At 37.2% G+C, this 17,025-nt stretch overlaps 1 protein-coding gene and 1 long non-coding RNA gene across 4 annotated transcripts in view; one reads left to right on the top strand and one right to left on the bottom strand.

The window, feature by feature from the left end:
• LOC149789853 (uncharacterized) overlaps nt 1-2,630 on the top strand; it is a 268,141-nt gene extending 265,511 nt beyond the window's left edge. For both annotated transcript variants that reach the window (XR_016423740.1, XR_016423739.1), the window contains exon 2: nt 1,422-2,630. This is a non-coding gene — a long non-coding RNA (uncharacterized LOC149789853). The remainder of the gene's footprint in view (nt 1-1,421) is intronic.
• A 155-nt stretch (nt 2,631-2,785) lies between these two features.
• The window catches only part of LOC149789852 (uncharacterized), a 90,235-nt gene continuing 75,995 nt past the window's right edge, over nt 2,786-17,025 (bottom strand). For both annotated transcript variants that reach the window (XM_089971836.1, XM_089971837.1), the window contains one exon: nt 2,786-13,603. In XM_089971836.1, the coding sequence (XP_089827962.1) occupies nt 12,921-13,603 (683 nt within the window). In that variant the 3' untranslated portion in view covers nt 2,786-12,920. The remainder of the gene's footprint in view (nt 13,604-17,025) is intronic.

The raw sequence follows: 17,025 nt of genomic DNA, 5'->3' as shown, positions 1-17,025 counted from the left end.
ATCCCAGGTCTTGATGGCCCTACATGACCAATGTGGTGGTTGGAGATCCAATATGGCCCACATATTCATCCCAGGTCTAGTTAGCCCTACATGACAAATGTGGTGGTTGGAGATCCAATATGGCCTTTATATTCATCCCAGGTCTAGTTGGCCTTACATGACAAATATGGTGGTTAAAGATCCAATATGGCCCACATATTCATCCCAGGATCTAGTTGGCCCTACATGACAAATGTGTTGCTTGGAGATCCAGTATGGCCTAGATATTCATCCCATGTCATGTTGATCCCTACATTACAAATATGTTGCTTGGAGCTCCAATATGACCCACATATTCATCCCAGGTATAGTTGCCCTACATGACAAACGTGTTGCTTGGAGATCCGATATGGCCATCACAATAGTCAGATTAAAAATATTGTGATCGCTACATCTCCTGATTGGATGGTCATATCAACATAGGATTTTAACTGCAGCACTTTTAGTTATGATGTTTAGTTGGTACTAAATGAACATTATACCAATGTAATATCCAATATGGCTGCCATTGCATCCATCATGAAAGGCATTTAACTGCCATTCCTCCTTGATGGATGGTCATATAAACATGGAATTTTCACTAAAGTCTTCTTATGATACCTAGTTGGTCTTAAATCATGATCTCGTTTAACATCTAATATGGCCAGCACAGTGGCCATATTGAAAACCTTGTTATTACTACCTTGCTGATTGTATGGTCATATCGTCATAGAGTTTCCACTAAAATACCCCTTATGATGTCTAGCTGGCTCAAAATAAAAATGGTGTTGATCTGATATCCAATATGGCCTCCATCTTATAAATCTTCAATTAAAAATGTGCTAATCGGACATCTAAAATGGCCACCACAGCAGCCATTTTTAAAATCTAGTTATTGCTCCTCCTCCTGAATGGAAAGTATTATCTTGAAAATATTTTTGTATCTACCAATCTCCAAATGAATAGTATAGCAACATGCTGTTTTCACCAATAGACTTCTTATGATACCTAGATTTTCCTAAATGAAAATGGTGCAGTTGTACTTCCAGTACAGTTACAATGACAGCTATCTTAAAAGTCTAGTTGTCACTGTTCCCTCTGAATAGATGATTATTATGACATTGGATTTTTCCCAAAAGACTTCATATGATGTATGCTTTGTTCTAAATGAAAATGGACCCAAGCTAACATCCAGTATATGTACCACTGCAAATAATTTGAAAATATTTTGATCAGTGAAGAATATCAGAAGTGGTTTCAATACTCGAGTGTTGAATAGAAAAAATGTCTTGTCTTGAATTCCAGAAATTCATTGCAGACAGCAGAGTTTCAGTCCCTTCCTGGGACTCTTGTTTCATCTACCAGTCTCATTCCTTCAAAGCATTCTGTTGCCTTTTTTTCAGGTTTGACTTGGTACCGGGAATGGGCTGCAGCAGTTGAATTGGCTTGGATCCACCCTCACAGCCAGGTATTGATGCTTGGTAATGGGAAAAGGCCACAACAGTTAAATTGGCTTGGATCCACCCTCAGAGTATTGTTTATCCTTGGTACTGGGTATGGGCCACAGCAGTAGAATTGGCTTGGATTAACCCTCAGACTGGTGCTGATACTTGGCACTGGAAATGGGCCACAGCAGTTGAATTGATTTGGATCCACCCTCACAGACTAGTGCTGATACTTGGTACTGGGAATGAGCCACAGCAGTTGAATTGGCTTGGATCCACCCTCACAGACTGGTGCCGATACTTGGTACTGGGAATGAGCCACAGCAATTGAATTGGTTTGGATCCATCCTCACCGACTGTGCTGGGAATGAACCATAGCAATTGAACTGTTGGTTACTTCCTCTACATAGTTTGTTTACATTAGTAATATGTGAATCTGTCTGGTATTACACTTGCAGTTTGTATACCATAAATAAAAGCTGATGTTGTTGTGATTGTTGTTGTAGGTTTAACACCATTTTCCAGCACAAGATAGGTAATACATGGTGTCCATTTTTCAGCACAAGATAGGCTATACATGGTGGCCAGTATAAATGGTGGAAGAAGAACCTGGGAAAACTCTGGAAAGAACCACTGACCCATGAGAAGCTATTGGCAAGCTTTCTCACATTCCCACATTTACCGAAAATGAGACTGGAAATCCATGTAGACAAAGATGAGATGGCAATGTTCTGTAACGGTAGCGCTTTAGAACACTCGGCCACTCAGGGCCCCCCCAACAACCAGTGAACAAATTGCATAAGGTCGTACAATAACTTTGTATGACCTGATACAATATCATGAAGAAAAAATGAATCTGGTAATTCCCTACTGATATACTTTGAAATGTTTTCGGCTCGTTTGAGTGTGACTTTTTGGAAAAGGTTCTGAAATCTTTAACTTTTGTGGAATCTATTTGCCAGTGATTGTGAGTATTTTGCAAGTTATACTGGTGAGACATTAAATGGGTTTAAAGTCAAAGGTTCTAATTTAGCAGTCAGAAGAATCATGTCCCTTGATTGCCTATTTTCCTACCTTTGCATACTGCACCATAACTTTATCAAATAAAATTATACTTGAATATACATGTATTATTATACATTGATATTTTTATGAGACCTTGACTGAGATGCATTTCCTGGATGTCACATCTTCATCTAGAATAATTATGTCCCCTGAAAACCTATCAACTCCAAAGCTTTGGGTTTCCAACACAAGTTCTACAGCACGAGGCTATATTGACCGAGTCGGTTTGGATTTAGTGAAAAGACAAAGAACAGTCATGAAAATGATACATTTATTTATGATGTATATATGCACAGTGATTAACCTGGGTCTACTCTATTCCAGACACTTGCATGTGCATTCTACTATATTCTGATTTCTTGACCACTGTTTGTGTACACATGCACTAAATACTGTTGTCTTTGGCAGTGAGTTCAAAATGAAATATTGAGAGACATTTCCATGTTGCCCAGTTAATTTTACACACATTAAATTCAGCAAATAATAAACATGAATTATAATATTATGTTAACATACATAAATGCTTTGACAAATATGAAAATAATCTGCCAAAAAAGGGCAAGCCTAGATCCTTGCTTCCAATCTATAGAATGGACCTAGAACATTACTTCTGTATAAAGGACATATAACCTTACTTGCATACAAAGGACAAAGAACCTTACGTGCATACAAAGAACATAGAACCTTACTTGCATACAAAGGACTAGAACCTTACTTCCATACAAAGGACCTAGAACCTTACTTCCATACACAGGACCTAGAACCTTACTTCCATACACAGGACCTAGAACCTTACTTCCATATACACGACCTAGAACCTTACTTCCATACACAGGACCTAGAACCTTACTTCCATATACAGGACCTAGAACCTTACTTCTATACACAGGACCTAGAACCTTACTTCCATACACAGGACCTAGAACCTTACTTCCATACACAGGACCTAGAACCTTACTTCAATATGAACACAAGCTGCCCCCTGAGCCACTCAGCAAGACCAACATTACCAGTGACCATTAAAATACACACAACTATACTATGAAGTACATGAACTAAAACACTAGTGTGTTTTAAGTATAACTAAAACACTAGTGTGTTTTAAGTATAACTAAAACACTAGTGTGTTTTAAGTATAACTAAAACACTAGTGTGTTTTAAGTATAAGTACCACCAGACATGTTACATATGCATACACGTAAAAATCCTGGTGAAATGTTTATACATCAATCTATCTACAACAAAATTAATTACATGGGATTATAAATAGCCAGGACACTTTTCATCCTTTACTGTATTAAACATATATGACTCTGCCAAATCAGTCAATTTCATTTCGAAATACAACTGTTACATAAAACAGACTATATCTGAACATTAATAAAAACAGAAGCATGATCCCAGTCTGACACCTACGTACAAATTTCAATATGATTTTGTGGTAACAGGATTATTAGGATGGCTGCACAGTGATATTAGGAGGGAGTAGTGAATGACATGACCATCCAATCAGGAGGGAGTAGTGAATGACATGACCATCCAATCAGGAGGGAGTAATGAATGACATGACCATCCAATCAGGAGGGAGTAGTGAATGACATGACCATCCAATCAGGAGGGAGTAGTGAATGACATGACCATCCAATCAGGAGGGAGTAGTGAATGACATGACCATCCAGTCAGGAGGGAGTAGTGAATGACATGACCATCCAATCAGGAAGAAGTAATGAATGACATGACCATTCAATCAGGAGGGAGTAGTGAATGACATGACCATCCAATCAGGAGGGAGTAATGAATGACATGACCATTCAATCAGGAGGGAGTAGTGAATGACATGACCATCCAATCAGGAAGAAGTAATGAATGACATGACCATTCAATCAGGAGGGAGTAGTGAATGACATGACCATCCAGTCAGGAGGGAGTAGTGAATGACATGACCATCCAGTCAGGAAGAAGTAATGAATGACATGACCATTCAATCAGGAGGGAGTAGTGAATGACATGACCATCCAATCAGGAGGGAGTAATGAATGACATGACCATTCAATCAGGAGGGACTAGTGAATGACATGACCATCCAATCGGGAGGGAGTATTGAATGACCTGACCATCCAATCAGGAAGAAGTAATGAATGACATGACCATTCAATCAGGAGGGAGTAGTGAATGACATGACCATCCAATCGGTCAGGATTAGTGATACATGATATTCAAGATGGCTACACGTGGCCATATTGACCATATGTGGCCATACCAACTTCAAATCAGCACCACTTTCATTGGGATCAATATATGATAAAAATCTTGAATGAAAACCCCATTTGACATGACCATCCACGCAAGAGGAATAGTGATAGCAATATGATGGCCATACTGGATGCGAGATCAACACAAGTTTCATTTAGAACCATCTATGCATTATTTGTTGTTGTTGTTGTGGGGTTTAACGCCATTTTTCAGCACGATAGGCTATACATGGCGGCCAGTATTAATGGTGGAGGAAGAACCCGGAAAAGCCCGGAAAGAACCACCGACCCACGAGAAGCTACTGGCAAGCTTTCTCACATGCCCACATTGGCTGAATCTTAGACTCGAACCACCGCAGACAGAGGTGAGATGGCAGATCTATGCATTATAATGTCTTTTTGAGAAAGTAAATGTTACAGCAAATTGCAATTCTCTGAGAATGCTTACCTGGTACAATTAACATTATGAATATGAGCCAGCTACATCCCAAGTCCAGCCCTACTAAAAGATGAAGATTCATATTTTTGTATATACTATATAGATGAAGGGCAGTAACTCTTGCTCAATCTCTTGTCACCACTAGCAACAGTGAGCCAAATGGATGTTTTCGTACAGCCAGGGCATGATGCAGTTTAAGTGATGTGGACCTAAACATACATGACAACATATCAAGACTGGCACAGACATGATGCAGTTTAAGTCGACCTCAACATGCTTGACAACATATCAAGATTGGCAGAGACATGATGCATTTCAGGTGATGCGGACCTAAACATGCATGACAACATATCAAGACTAGCACAGACATGATGCAGTTTAAGTGATGTGGACCTCGACATGCATGACAACATATCAAGATTGGCAGAGACAACATGCAGTGTAAGTGACGTGGACCTAAATACGCATCAAAACATATCAAGATTAGCAGAGACAGGCAATACATTAGCCACTGTAATGGTGAGCTACTCTGCTAGCAGTGTGGGCTGTTGACTCCCTGGCGTGTTGGTTTGCTATCTGAAAATCACTAAAGAGGCCAGATCAAACATTGAAGACATAGCAAAAATATTGATAATTAGTTTTGACACTTATCCAACACTGTGATGGGGGTTCAGTATGGCATGTGGTGGGACGTGTCTGTACCAGCGCAACAGAACGTAATTGATACCTGGTTTTGACAAACAAAATGGTTTAAATATCCTTTGGGTCACAGAGATGTTTGGTAAGCTGATCATACATTTTCACTGGATCTGAATAATATCCCATGTGCCCATTCTTAGATGCCTGAAGCCCACACTCATCTTGTGATGCACTTTATGCCAACTTTGCTACTTAAAAATGAAGGAGCAATCCCCATAGTATCTAAATTATCGATGCAAGATGAAAAAAGGGGTAAAATGTGACCTGAAGACCACAGGAATTGCGTCATATTCTCCTGTACCCATTGTTGACTCATGTGCTGCTAAAAGTCTGATGCATCCAAATGTGAATGCAACATATTTGCATTCATCTCCCCTGCCCAAATCAAGCATCTTCCTTCTGATTTTTAGGTGTGGGGAAGGGACTCATTAGCGTCTACAAGAAGGCTCAGAACTGATTCTGTATTCAAATGTATACTTAATATATCTGTACTGGTCTTGCATGCTTTGTCTTGCTTCTCTGTGTCTTTTGGTGGAATGGCTGACCAGGTATCCCCAGACCAAGAATTGCACATGTTGCAAGGGTAGAAGAGATAGGCTTTGTGATGTCAGGTGAAGGATAGAAGAGGTAAAATGGCACCTGTTATAAACAGTGCACGAACTAAAGACAGTGGTTGAGAACACTTCAAATTTAACATTCATCAACAATAGTAAAAAGGTCAAAGAAAGTGATAAATGTCACAAAATGCCAACAAATTAGTATATTAAAGTAACATGTACCACATGTGTATTGATCAATATTACTTCAAACTAATGCACACTTTTGAATGGATGTTTGATTTTCACACAAAGACTAAAACTGGAGACACCTAGTGGCAGCAAGAGGAAGTAATGAGCAAGAGTTACAGCCCTTTGTCAATATGCCCTAGTAGGGTTGTATTCAGGAGGTAGCAGTCTTTGTTCCTAATATTAATATGACTGGGGGATTTATGCATGGAAGAAAACCCATGTTATTAAGACTTTCTGCCCATGAGAAGTGGCAACAAGACTTTCAAGATGTCCACCGTGGTGGTCAGAGTGGGTATCAGATCAATACTAGTTTTATTTAGGACCAATTAGACATTACAAGAAGTCTTTTAGTGATAACCACATATTGAGCAGCAATCATCCATGAGCACCACCAGTAAGTTTAGGAGGAGTAGCAATAACAAACTTGTACTAATGGATGGACAGATATGGACAACATAATACCCCATAAGCTCTTCTGCCGTATGACCAGCTGAGGTAAAAACTACATGTTATTAATAGTCATACATTACCTCCTAGTCAAGACTGCATCCAAATAGGAAATGCCCAAGATGCAGCAAAAGCCTTGGCCTGTTGCAGTTTGCATACAGAAGCAGTATTACCTATTACAGTTTGCATACAGCAGCAGTATTACCTATTACATTTTGCATACAGTAGTAGTATTATCTATTACAATTTGCAAACAGTAGCAGTATCACCCATTATTGTATGCATACAGTAGCAGTATTACCTATTACAGTTTGCATACAGTAGCAGTAATACATATTACAGTTTGCATACAGTAGCAGTATCATCTAATTGAAGTGTGCATACAGTAGCATTAATACGTATCAGTTTGCATACAGTAGCAGTAATACCTATTACAGTTTGCATACAGTAGCAGAATCACCCATTACTGTATGCATACAGTAGCAGTATTACATATTACAGCTTGCGTACAGTAGCAGTAATACCTATTACAGCATGCATTCAGTACCAGTAATACCTATTACAGTTAGCACACAGAAGCAGTAATATCTATTACAGTTTGCATACAGTAACGTAATTACCTATTCCAGTTTACATACAGAAGCAGTATTACTTATTACAGTGTAACTTAGCACAGTTCTCTATCATAAACGTTTTCAGCAGTGAAGTTACAAACAATACAGAATTTAATTAACAAACTGTCAACAAACAATCGGATACAAACTTAAAAATATCTGGCATCCTGAATCCTTTACTTAAGGAAGCACAACTCCATTTCTGAATGATACCTTATGTCATAATAATTCAAACAAAAACATCTCTGCGAAACATAATAAAACCAAGGCAAATAAACATGATTGCTAAAAATGCAAAATGCACATAAATGTTTACACACGTGTTGAAAATGTTATATCTACAATAAAAAGGTCAATGAATCAGCATGCTCTGTTATGTGCACAAACTGATAAATTAATAGCTATCAAATACACCACTCCATCGATAACTCGCGCACATCGGGGTCCAGAAACATCGACCGCACTGTAAGTGAGGCGCGAGTTATCGAGGGATCTATAAAATAAGCCCAAAACCAATAAAGTGATTGACGACATAACGGAGAAATGGGGGGGGGGGGTGGAGGCAGATTTATGTTGTTGAATACTCACTTTATAATCGTTTTGAGATTAACTGTTAATAAATATGTTTTCATAACGGTGTACTTTATCATTTCCTCATAGGACAACATTAATTTCAGGATAAATTACAGTATATTGGGGCGATCATCAAAAACATTATTCCACGTGGTTTCCTTTCACACATTAACCCCTGGCGACGAGTATACTCGTCGTACTTTACACCCCTGATCTCCCGCGAGCCTCGCTAAAGTGGCTGAGTTTGCATAGCTTGTCTCCCGAGCGCCGAGTTTAAGAGGCAGTATTTAGCAAGGCCTTTCTCCCGCACGACGAGTTAACTCGGCACAAACCATTGGGTGATTTAAAGCCAATTCCCACTAATGCAGGCAGTTTAACCAATCAAATTTTAGCTTACATAGATAGAGCGCACATTGCTGAACAGCGGGAAATTTTTTTCACTTTGATATCAGTTGATTTAGTGAAAATATTTCGATTTTAAATTGATGCAAATTGATGAGAATCAGCCTCTAGGAGCAGACTTTTACTTGACGGATTCTGATGGAGAATTTTCTGGATTTAATTAGACGAGATTGATAGTGACATCGAAAAAGCTGCTGAAAATAACAGCGGTAGTGACGAAAATGAGAATGTTGAAGAAGAAGAAGAAAATGAAAGTAGAGCTGATCGATGATCGTAAATGATAAAACACACATTGACAAGAGGCTATACCAGGGACCAGCAACGGATTTAGACCCTGATGCTAATGCATTTGATTTCGTGGAGCTTCTTTTTCTTTTGAATAATCGTTAAATAAATGTTTGGGAAATATACGTTGTTAACATGAGTGTTCATAGTTCAAGGTTTGTTAAGTGTTTTATTAGTTTTAAAAATTTCCAGTGAGAGTTCTTAGGAAGAAAGGTAAGTAAAGAGCAAGTAAAATATGCCCATTTGTGTACAGTATTTACAGGATATTTAGTTTACAAGAGACGACAAGTGGAATTTTTGTGTACATAAAATATAATTATTTCATGTGCTGATGGTGTTAATAATTCTTTGTGAATTCATAATGGATTTTGTGGATTATTTACGGCAAGAGAAGCAAATTGGCAAGTACATCATTTGTTTTCACCATCATGCATTGGTTATATTTCTGCATGTAGCATGAAATTTATACCATTATGTATGTAAGTTTATTGAGAACTGCCGTGCCAAATTTCAGCTGAATTAAATGAATACAAATAAAATAATAACAATTTTATTGCAAGTAGCCCCCTCTATAAAAATCTGCAATCCAATTGCTGTCAGCTAGTCTCAGGGATACAGGCACTGGAAAGGCTAACACTGCTCTAGGTGATCTCTGCAAGTATGCTTCAGGGGACTGCCTAGCTGTTTGGCTCAGGGGTTAATGTGTTAACATGTGTACCACTTCACACATTGTGTACTACGTCACTAATTTTATGTTGAATTGGATACATTCTAGTTTTATTGTTTGATCCAAATTAGACTTTTTTTATATACAAAAGATCGACTCTTTTCGAGAAACAGTGTCGATCGAACGATAGATAAATAGATTTGAATGTGATAGAAGTAAAATGGAAAACAAAAAAAAAAACAAGGGTTAATCAGTACTAACATATTTAATTGGTCTACAAAATTAAAACAACGTAAATTAAAGTAAATACTTGCCGTTTATGCCACGCTTGACAAATATCAATTCACTTTTTGAAAAAAAATCAGTTATTTTGTGTGTGTGTTTGTTACTCCTTGGTTTCTCTGCTGCCGAGCAAAATCTCTCAGATTTCTCAACTGCATGAGCTTTACGTAGTCAATATTTTGGGTCTCCAGCCACCTTATGGCAATATCAAAATATTTGATTGCTTCCTGTGCAGAGGGGTGGAGGGGGTGCAACATCTGCGTCTGCATCACTTTCAACACTTGTGTTACTCCAGTTAGAATCATCTCCTGCTGCAAATTTGTTCGCTATAGAAATAATTATAGTTTCACCTGACATGTATTCGACTGTGGGGCAATCATTGTCAGCACAAATCCACTCCTCCATATCATCAAGAGAAATGTCCATCTCAAGACCATGAGTCTGTACGAATTTCTCCCAAACAGCCTCGGCATTAATGACATCAGTTTCACTGAAACATTCAAAGTCACTATCATCATCGTTGTCTCTGTTACTGTTTTCCTTTACGTGAAAGGCAGCTTCAAGACCCTTAATCCAGCACCCGAGGTCTCTTGTAATCGATTTTTTTTTAATGCAACAAACACTTCCCCAAGTTGTTGATCAAAACAAAGCTGTCATGTACATGTAATTAGGTTCTCACAGAAGTACTCACGGGTTTCGATGTGACGGTCGATTGACTCTTTTCATGTTTTCAATGAACAGAATAAGTTGTGATTATAATGTTTACACTGAAACGGAATTAAAGGAATGTGACTTTCACACAGGAAGACGTTTAATTGGTGTTTCATTCTCTGTTGCCACCTGCTAGCATTTACCAGAAGTTTTCATTGATCGCTATTTCACCAGACCGTTTATTTACAGTATACTGACAACTATTTATCATAAAAACTTACATAATATATGATATCTTTAAACAGAGGTCTCGCTAGGATTTTAAAACTGGGTCTTTCTGCCTCTGAATTCAATCACTAAATATCAGTACATTTTCTCACTCGGCCGCTAGTCAAAGACTTTTAACTAGCCGCCTAGCTGTTGCATCATGCTCTTTTTTATTAAATGTACTCTTATAAAATGGCAACAGTACATCAAAGAGTCTTTCAGTCACTGAATTCTGTCATTGTAAATATCAGCACAGTTAACTGATCAACACATTTTCCCACAAAGCAGGTGGCTGAAACAGGACCGGCAAATTTTTGAATTTTCCCGCGCACCTATTACATGCGTACGGAGGACTCCAGCCTCAGTGATTTTCTGCGTCCCAGAAATTGACTGCGTCAAAAATTGGCGTCCAAATACGCGTAATTAAGCGTTTTCGAGATCTCTGAAATTAATTCTTCTTTCAAACTTGCAAATTTCAAAATATGGATTATATTTTTATGGACATTAATCACCATTTTCGATGATAAAATGAGCAATGTATCAAGGTTTAATTTATAAATTCTTATCGTAATTTTTTCATGTTCAGCATATTTTAAAGATATTTTAAATACATTTTCTCTGGAAAAAATCGGGAGCCAGGACGGACACCGCGTTATAAGCGGGATCGCGAGTTATCCGGGCACGAGTTATCGAGGGAGCGGTGTATACAGTTTTCAACTTCAAATTGTTCTCCAAATTTTCCATGCAAATGATCAGGAATTTCTACTACAATTTACCAACTGGCCCCTAGTTTGGAAAATCATACCCCAAGTTTGCATGCTCATGAAACTTGTTTTTCTGGCAGAAAACACACAATCTAAGCTACTTTATTCAGTAGTCTACAAATAAAACACACAGTCTAAGCCACTTTAATCAGTAGTCTACAAATAAACACAGCCTAAGCCACTTTAATCAGTAGTCTACAAATAAAACACACAATCTAATCCACTTTAATCAGTAGTCAAGAAATAAATTGGTTTAACCAGAAGTAAAAGATAAACCGTTCATGTTGGATGTCATACACATTGTCTCCCTAAGAGAGATTCACAGAGTCCTGGACTTGAATCAGTTCCTCAAGTAAACTGGACTATATCCTGCGTTAGGGTCTGACTCCTTCCATTCAAGAAAACTGGACTATATCCTGCGTTAGGGTCTGACTCCTTCTATTCAAGTAGATCTGAATATGTCTATAGTTATGGTCATAATGATTTTCAACAACCTGATTTAAAGATTTCCTTCCATTTAGCAAATGCATGTTTACTAGTCAGTCTGAATGCATGTTCCTACTTGAGCTTGTACAAGTTGTCTAAGATTGCTCGTCATTGTCAAGTTCTGGAATGTTTATTGCTCACTTTTCAAGAACTGTGTCCTGCTTAGTAGAACAAATGTGTACGAATTGTTCTTAAACTTTTCCTTGAATGGCTGGTAAACACATGTAATGTTTATGACTCACTTCACTGAGATCGATTATTTGGCTTAAAGGCAGAAAAGTTCATGATTTACTATAGATACTTTTATTTTGATTCAATGGCTCATGTTTTTATTAATTAACATCAATTCTGCTGAGATGCTTGTTTCATATAATAACAGTCTGTGACTCACACTTACGTAATGTACTATTAAATCAAGAGCACTTTAGAGACAGATTCTTTAACGAAACCAGCTGTTTATTTTCTGGTGGCAGCATTGAGCAGGGATTGCTGAATCTTCAGTCTCAAGCTGACAGTCATTCTACCATCTGCAGAACTATATTAAAAAATGATGATGTTTACAAAAAAGTGGAATTACTTATTCATAATAATACAGATATGGCGGCTGTAATTGTATGACACACAATTTCTTGAGATAGTGAATTTCCTTCCATACTCAATATCTTCTAGCTGTAAGTAGCTCTTTATTACCATTTAAACTTGTGAAATCTTTATGACAAAATTTTTTCTCGTATGTATATATATATTAAATTCTTATACTGACAGATTTTTCCCCATTATTTCCCCTCACTCTCCTCAGTTGTTTTCTTCAACTCTAGAGCTTCTACCCTAGATGCCAAAGCCTGTATTGCACCTTCAGCAGTTTCTAATGATCCCTTAACTGTTTCTATAGTACTGAACCAAGTCTTCAGGATATCCAGGTAGGATCCAGTAGGGATTGCTGAAACTTGAATTCGCTGAATTTCCTGTGATATCTCATTCTGAAAAATGGGGTCTCCACACTGTTGACTGAGGGTTATCAATGTTGAGCTGATGCTGTTGCAGCAGGTCTGATACTCCATGGCATTCATCTTGCATGATTTAGCATGTCCATACAGTTTGTTCCTGTCTTCTCGCAAACATTTTATCATGTCCACTTCCTTCTGAGTCAGGGAAGGTACAATATTGTTAAAGAGAGCGGAAAGAAGTGTGACATCATAGTCTTCTACGTTTGTATTGCCTCCATTTGTTGGGAACAGGATATCCATCTGAGACTGGTATAACACTTTTCGTTTAAGAAGACTGTTGAGGGATTTCCTGTTTTTGGCAAGATAATGGTCCAACGTGCAGGTCGGAGTGACTGTGTGACGACTTAACAATTGTCTCAAAATCCTTGATCCAACATCAACCAACAGATATGTCAGACGCATGAACCTGTCTGTGTCACCAGCTGGTGGAGTTGGCATGGGAACTGCAGAAGCTGAAATATGACAAAATGTGTACAAAGACTCAGTACGTGCGTGCACATTGTAAAAGCTTTCAATATTTCCTTAGGTTACGTATGAATGTTATAAACAAAGAAAAGAGCATTTCTGTACTGTATTTACCAAGACTATATCAACAAAGTATACTGGATTTCATTTGAATTTGCTGTGCCTATATTAACAAAGTATGATTTTTATTGAATTTTCTATGAATATATTGAAAATAAGTATACTGGATTTCTACTGAATTTACTACTTAAGACTATATTCAATGCAAAATCATGATGCATGAATTTCATTATACAGAACCTATCTTCTAATTCAAGTTTGTCCAATGAAAATAAAATTTAATTTATGCACATTTAACATGTTTGTCTTTCTTTCCTTCTCTAATCAATATCCATGATTATTGCATATCATATGTCAATCAATCAATGCAAATTGCTTACAGGTCCATTTAAATTATGTAACATAGCTAAAGAGATGTTCAGTGTGTGCTCATGCTTTATATGACCTAAACTACTGTAAGAGGGCATTGTATGGGAGGTGTGGAAAACAAAATGTTTTTTAGATTACTCAACTAATGATGCTGGTTGTAATGTATGATACTGTACATAACTAAAACACTAACTGATTTGCTTCTTCGTTTTCTTGTATGTGTATTTAACACCATTTCACAGTGCAAGATAGGCTATATATGGCAGACAATATAATTGGTGGAGAACTGCATTAAGAACCACTGACCCATGATAAGTTACTGGCAGCGTTCTCACATACCCACAATGGCCTAGTCCGAGAGGCAGTGGTTGGTAAAGGTAATGCTTTAGATCACAGTGGCCACATGGGGCCCATTTTGATTTGTAAAACCAAAGGGAAAATTAATGTAATGTTATTATTTTAAAGCATTTAAATTTTCGATTTAAAAAAATGATAATTCATCAACTCATTTATGATGAGAGGTTAGAAGTGGATCACTTTATATATACAGATGAGGGATGATAGTAATAATTATTCATGACAACCTCTCCAGAGATTTTAACTGACATGGTGGATTATTTACCCATTTTATTTTGTCTGTGTTTTCTCCTGATTCAAAAGAATTTTTAACACAATATGGAAATGATGGGATTATAAATTAGTTTGAGGTTGTTGTTTGATTTAACTGTAGTCTTGTCTCCTTGAATCAACAATTGAAAGCTTTCAGTTACATACAAATATGCAGCTACTTTGGGACTACTTTTGAAGGACTGCACTGACCAGTGTATCCCCCAGGGGTGTAAAATTGGGGGTAAAAAAAACCCACCTTGGTGTCAGAAATGGGGGATAACATATTTAAAAAATGTGGTAGTTAAAAATGTAATGACAAATTTTCGTCTGACCCATACTTTTTCAGCTTGAAATAGGATATTGCAACTTGCACAACATACTCTCCCTCTCTCTAAACATACAAATAAACCAACATGCACAATTAACAATCAAATGCATTGTCCATTCAAAGAATAATTGTATTAGTTCATTTTTCTTTTAGTTTAAAGTTGTATTTTAAGTCTCCTTATAATCATTTTGAAGCAATGTTAGAGCTCAACACATTACATACAAGCTAATATAAAAAGCCAAATAAATCTTTTCAACCAAATGGTAGTTAATTTGCTGCCTTTCATAAAATGTGTACTATCATCAGTTTCATTTTACTTACTTTATCCTAGAACACATTTATCTAACAATCAAGCAAGCTATTGATTCTTCTTTCTAATAAGTTACACTTGAACTTTAAGATCTTTCTTTCATTGCAGCAAAGTTAAAAACCAATCGGCAATGACCCCTTGACTTTGTAATCCAAATAACGCATTTGTCTCTGCAAGTTTACTGATTTCTTTGTTGTGAAAGAATGTCTTGGGTTATAATGTGTTTCTCTAGATATCTTGTGGCAAACGATGGCAGATTTTTTTTAAAAATTCGTCAACCCTGTCACAAAAGGATTATTCACTTTTGCAGTCTTCGCAATCATGCGATCAGAACTCACAGTCAAGGGAATTATTTCCTCAATTTTTCATTAATGTTAGATCCACAGTTACCCTTTTGTGTATTGCTTCTTTCACTTTGTCTGCTAATGATTCTTAGTGCATGCCGTTTTAATCTGGAGATCACTTTCAAATGCAACAAGCATTGAGGTTAAACATGTAGACGACATCTTAATGAGCTCGATGAAAATCACGTGAGGGCTCGCAAGATTAGGGGAAGCTACTCTGTCATAAAATTGCCTATGCTAGTCTGGTTCCCTAAAACATATGCTCCCTGCATTGCACTCCGCTATACGAATGGAGGTGTGCAATGCAGGGAGCAAACAAAGCAGGGAACCAGTCTATGCCTATGCTCAAAGTATACATGATGTCATCCTTCATCCAAAACAGTGGATATTAAATCAATCCTGATTGCATTATGTGAATCCTTATAGTCAAAAGGATGCACGGTAACAAAACATGTGCGTCAATTTGCTCCAGCCTGTGTCCCTGATGCACACATGTGCAAAAAGGGAAACTGACTGACAAAGTTATATTTTCCACACAAACCTCTTGATTGGTTCCCTACATATATCAGGTGCAACACGGATTTTAAGAAGTACATTATATACAATAAGTTATGAGACTGGTAATCAGTTTATTAATTACATCTACTCTATAGTATGTGACTGGGTTTTATTTTATTAATCATATCTAGTTTACAGTGTGTGCAGAATCTAAAGTTTGATAAATCAGCATAATCTCTCATATTAATTCATCAAAAATAGGATTTTTTCAAATTTAAATAATTAAGAAAAAACAGTATCATATTCAACAGTAACATTATGAGGTATAGCATCCACTTCTGGGGGAGACAATCAGAAAACAGGTTTATCACTGAACACAAAACTGATCATAAAACGCCATAAATAGAACATGGAAGTTAACAGCCTGAACAAAGTTTTCCTCTCCAAGTCTTTTTAAATCTTTGCCTTTAGTTGGCATCATATAGCTAATATTGTGCTGAGGTGGCATGCATCACTATTATATAAAATACTCTCTGAAACACCAAAGTCATTTCAACAATTAATGTGCCTTTATTCATGATATAAGTGAGACGACCAAGTGAATGATGAACTGGATAGAGATACAATGTCCATCAAGTTTAGCAGAAAAATCCTATTGTCCAGTAAAAGCAAGAGGCCAAAGAGGATCTAAGATGGCCCACCTGGCTGACAGCTTAGTGATTCAACTAAATAGCTATTTGAAATATTAGTTGGCCAAGAAATCTAGATTACTGTAAAACTGTTTATTCAAATTACTATGAATTTCTGTTCATAAGTCATGAAATCAAGATCTATGTTCATTAAATATGGATGCCCCAACAGAGTGTCTGAAAATGATCTAAATGTAAAAAT

Source organism: Sinohyriopsis cumingii, chromosome 10 (assembly GCF_028554795.1).
Source record: "Sinohyriopsis cumingii isolate HCF-2022 chromosome 10, ASM2855479v2, whole genome shotgun sequence".
NCBI classification, from domain to species: Eukaryota; Metazoa; Mollusca; class Bivalvia; order Unionida; family Unionidae; genus Sinohyriopsis; species Sinohyriopsis cumingii.
Note: the sequence above shows the minus strand (reverse complement) of the source record. Positions and strands in the feature narration are given on the sequence as shown.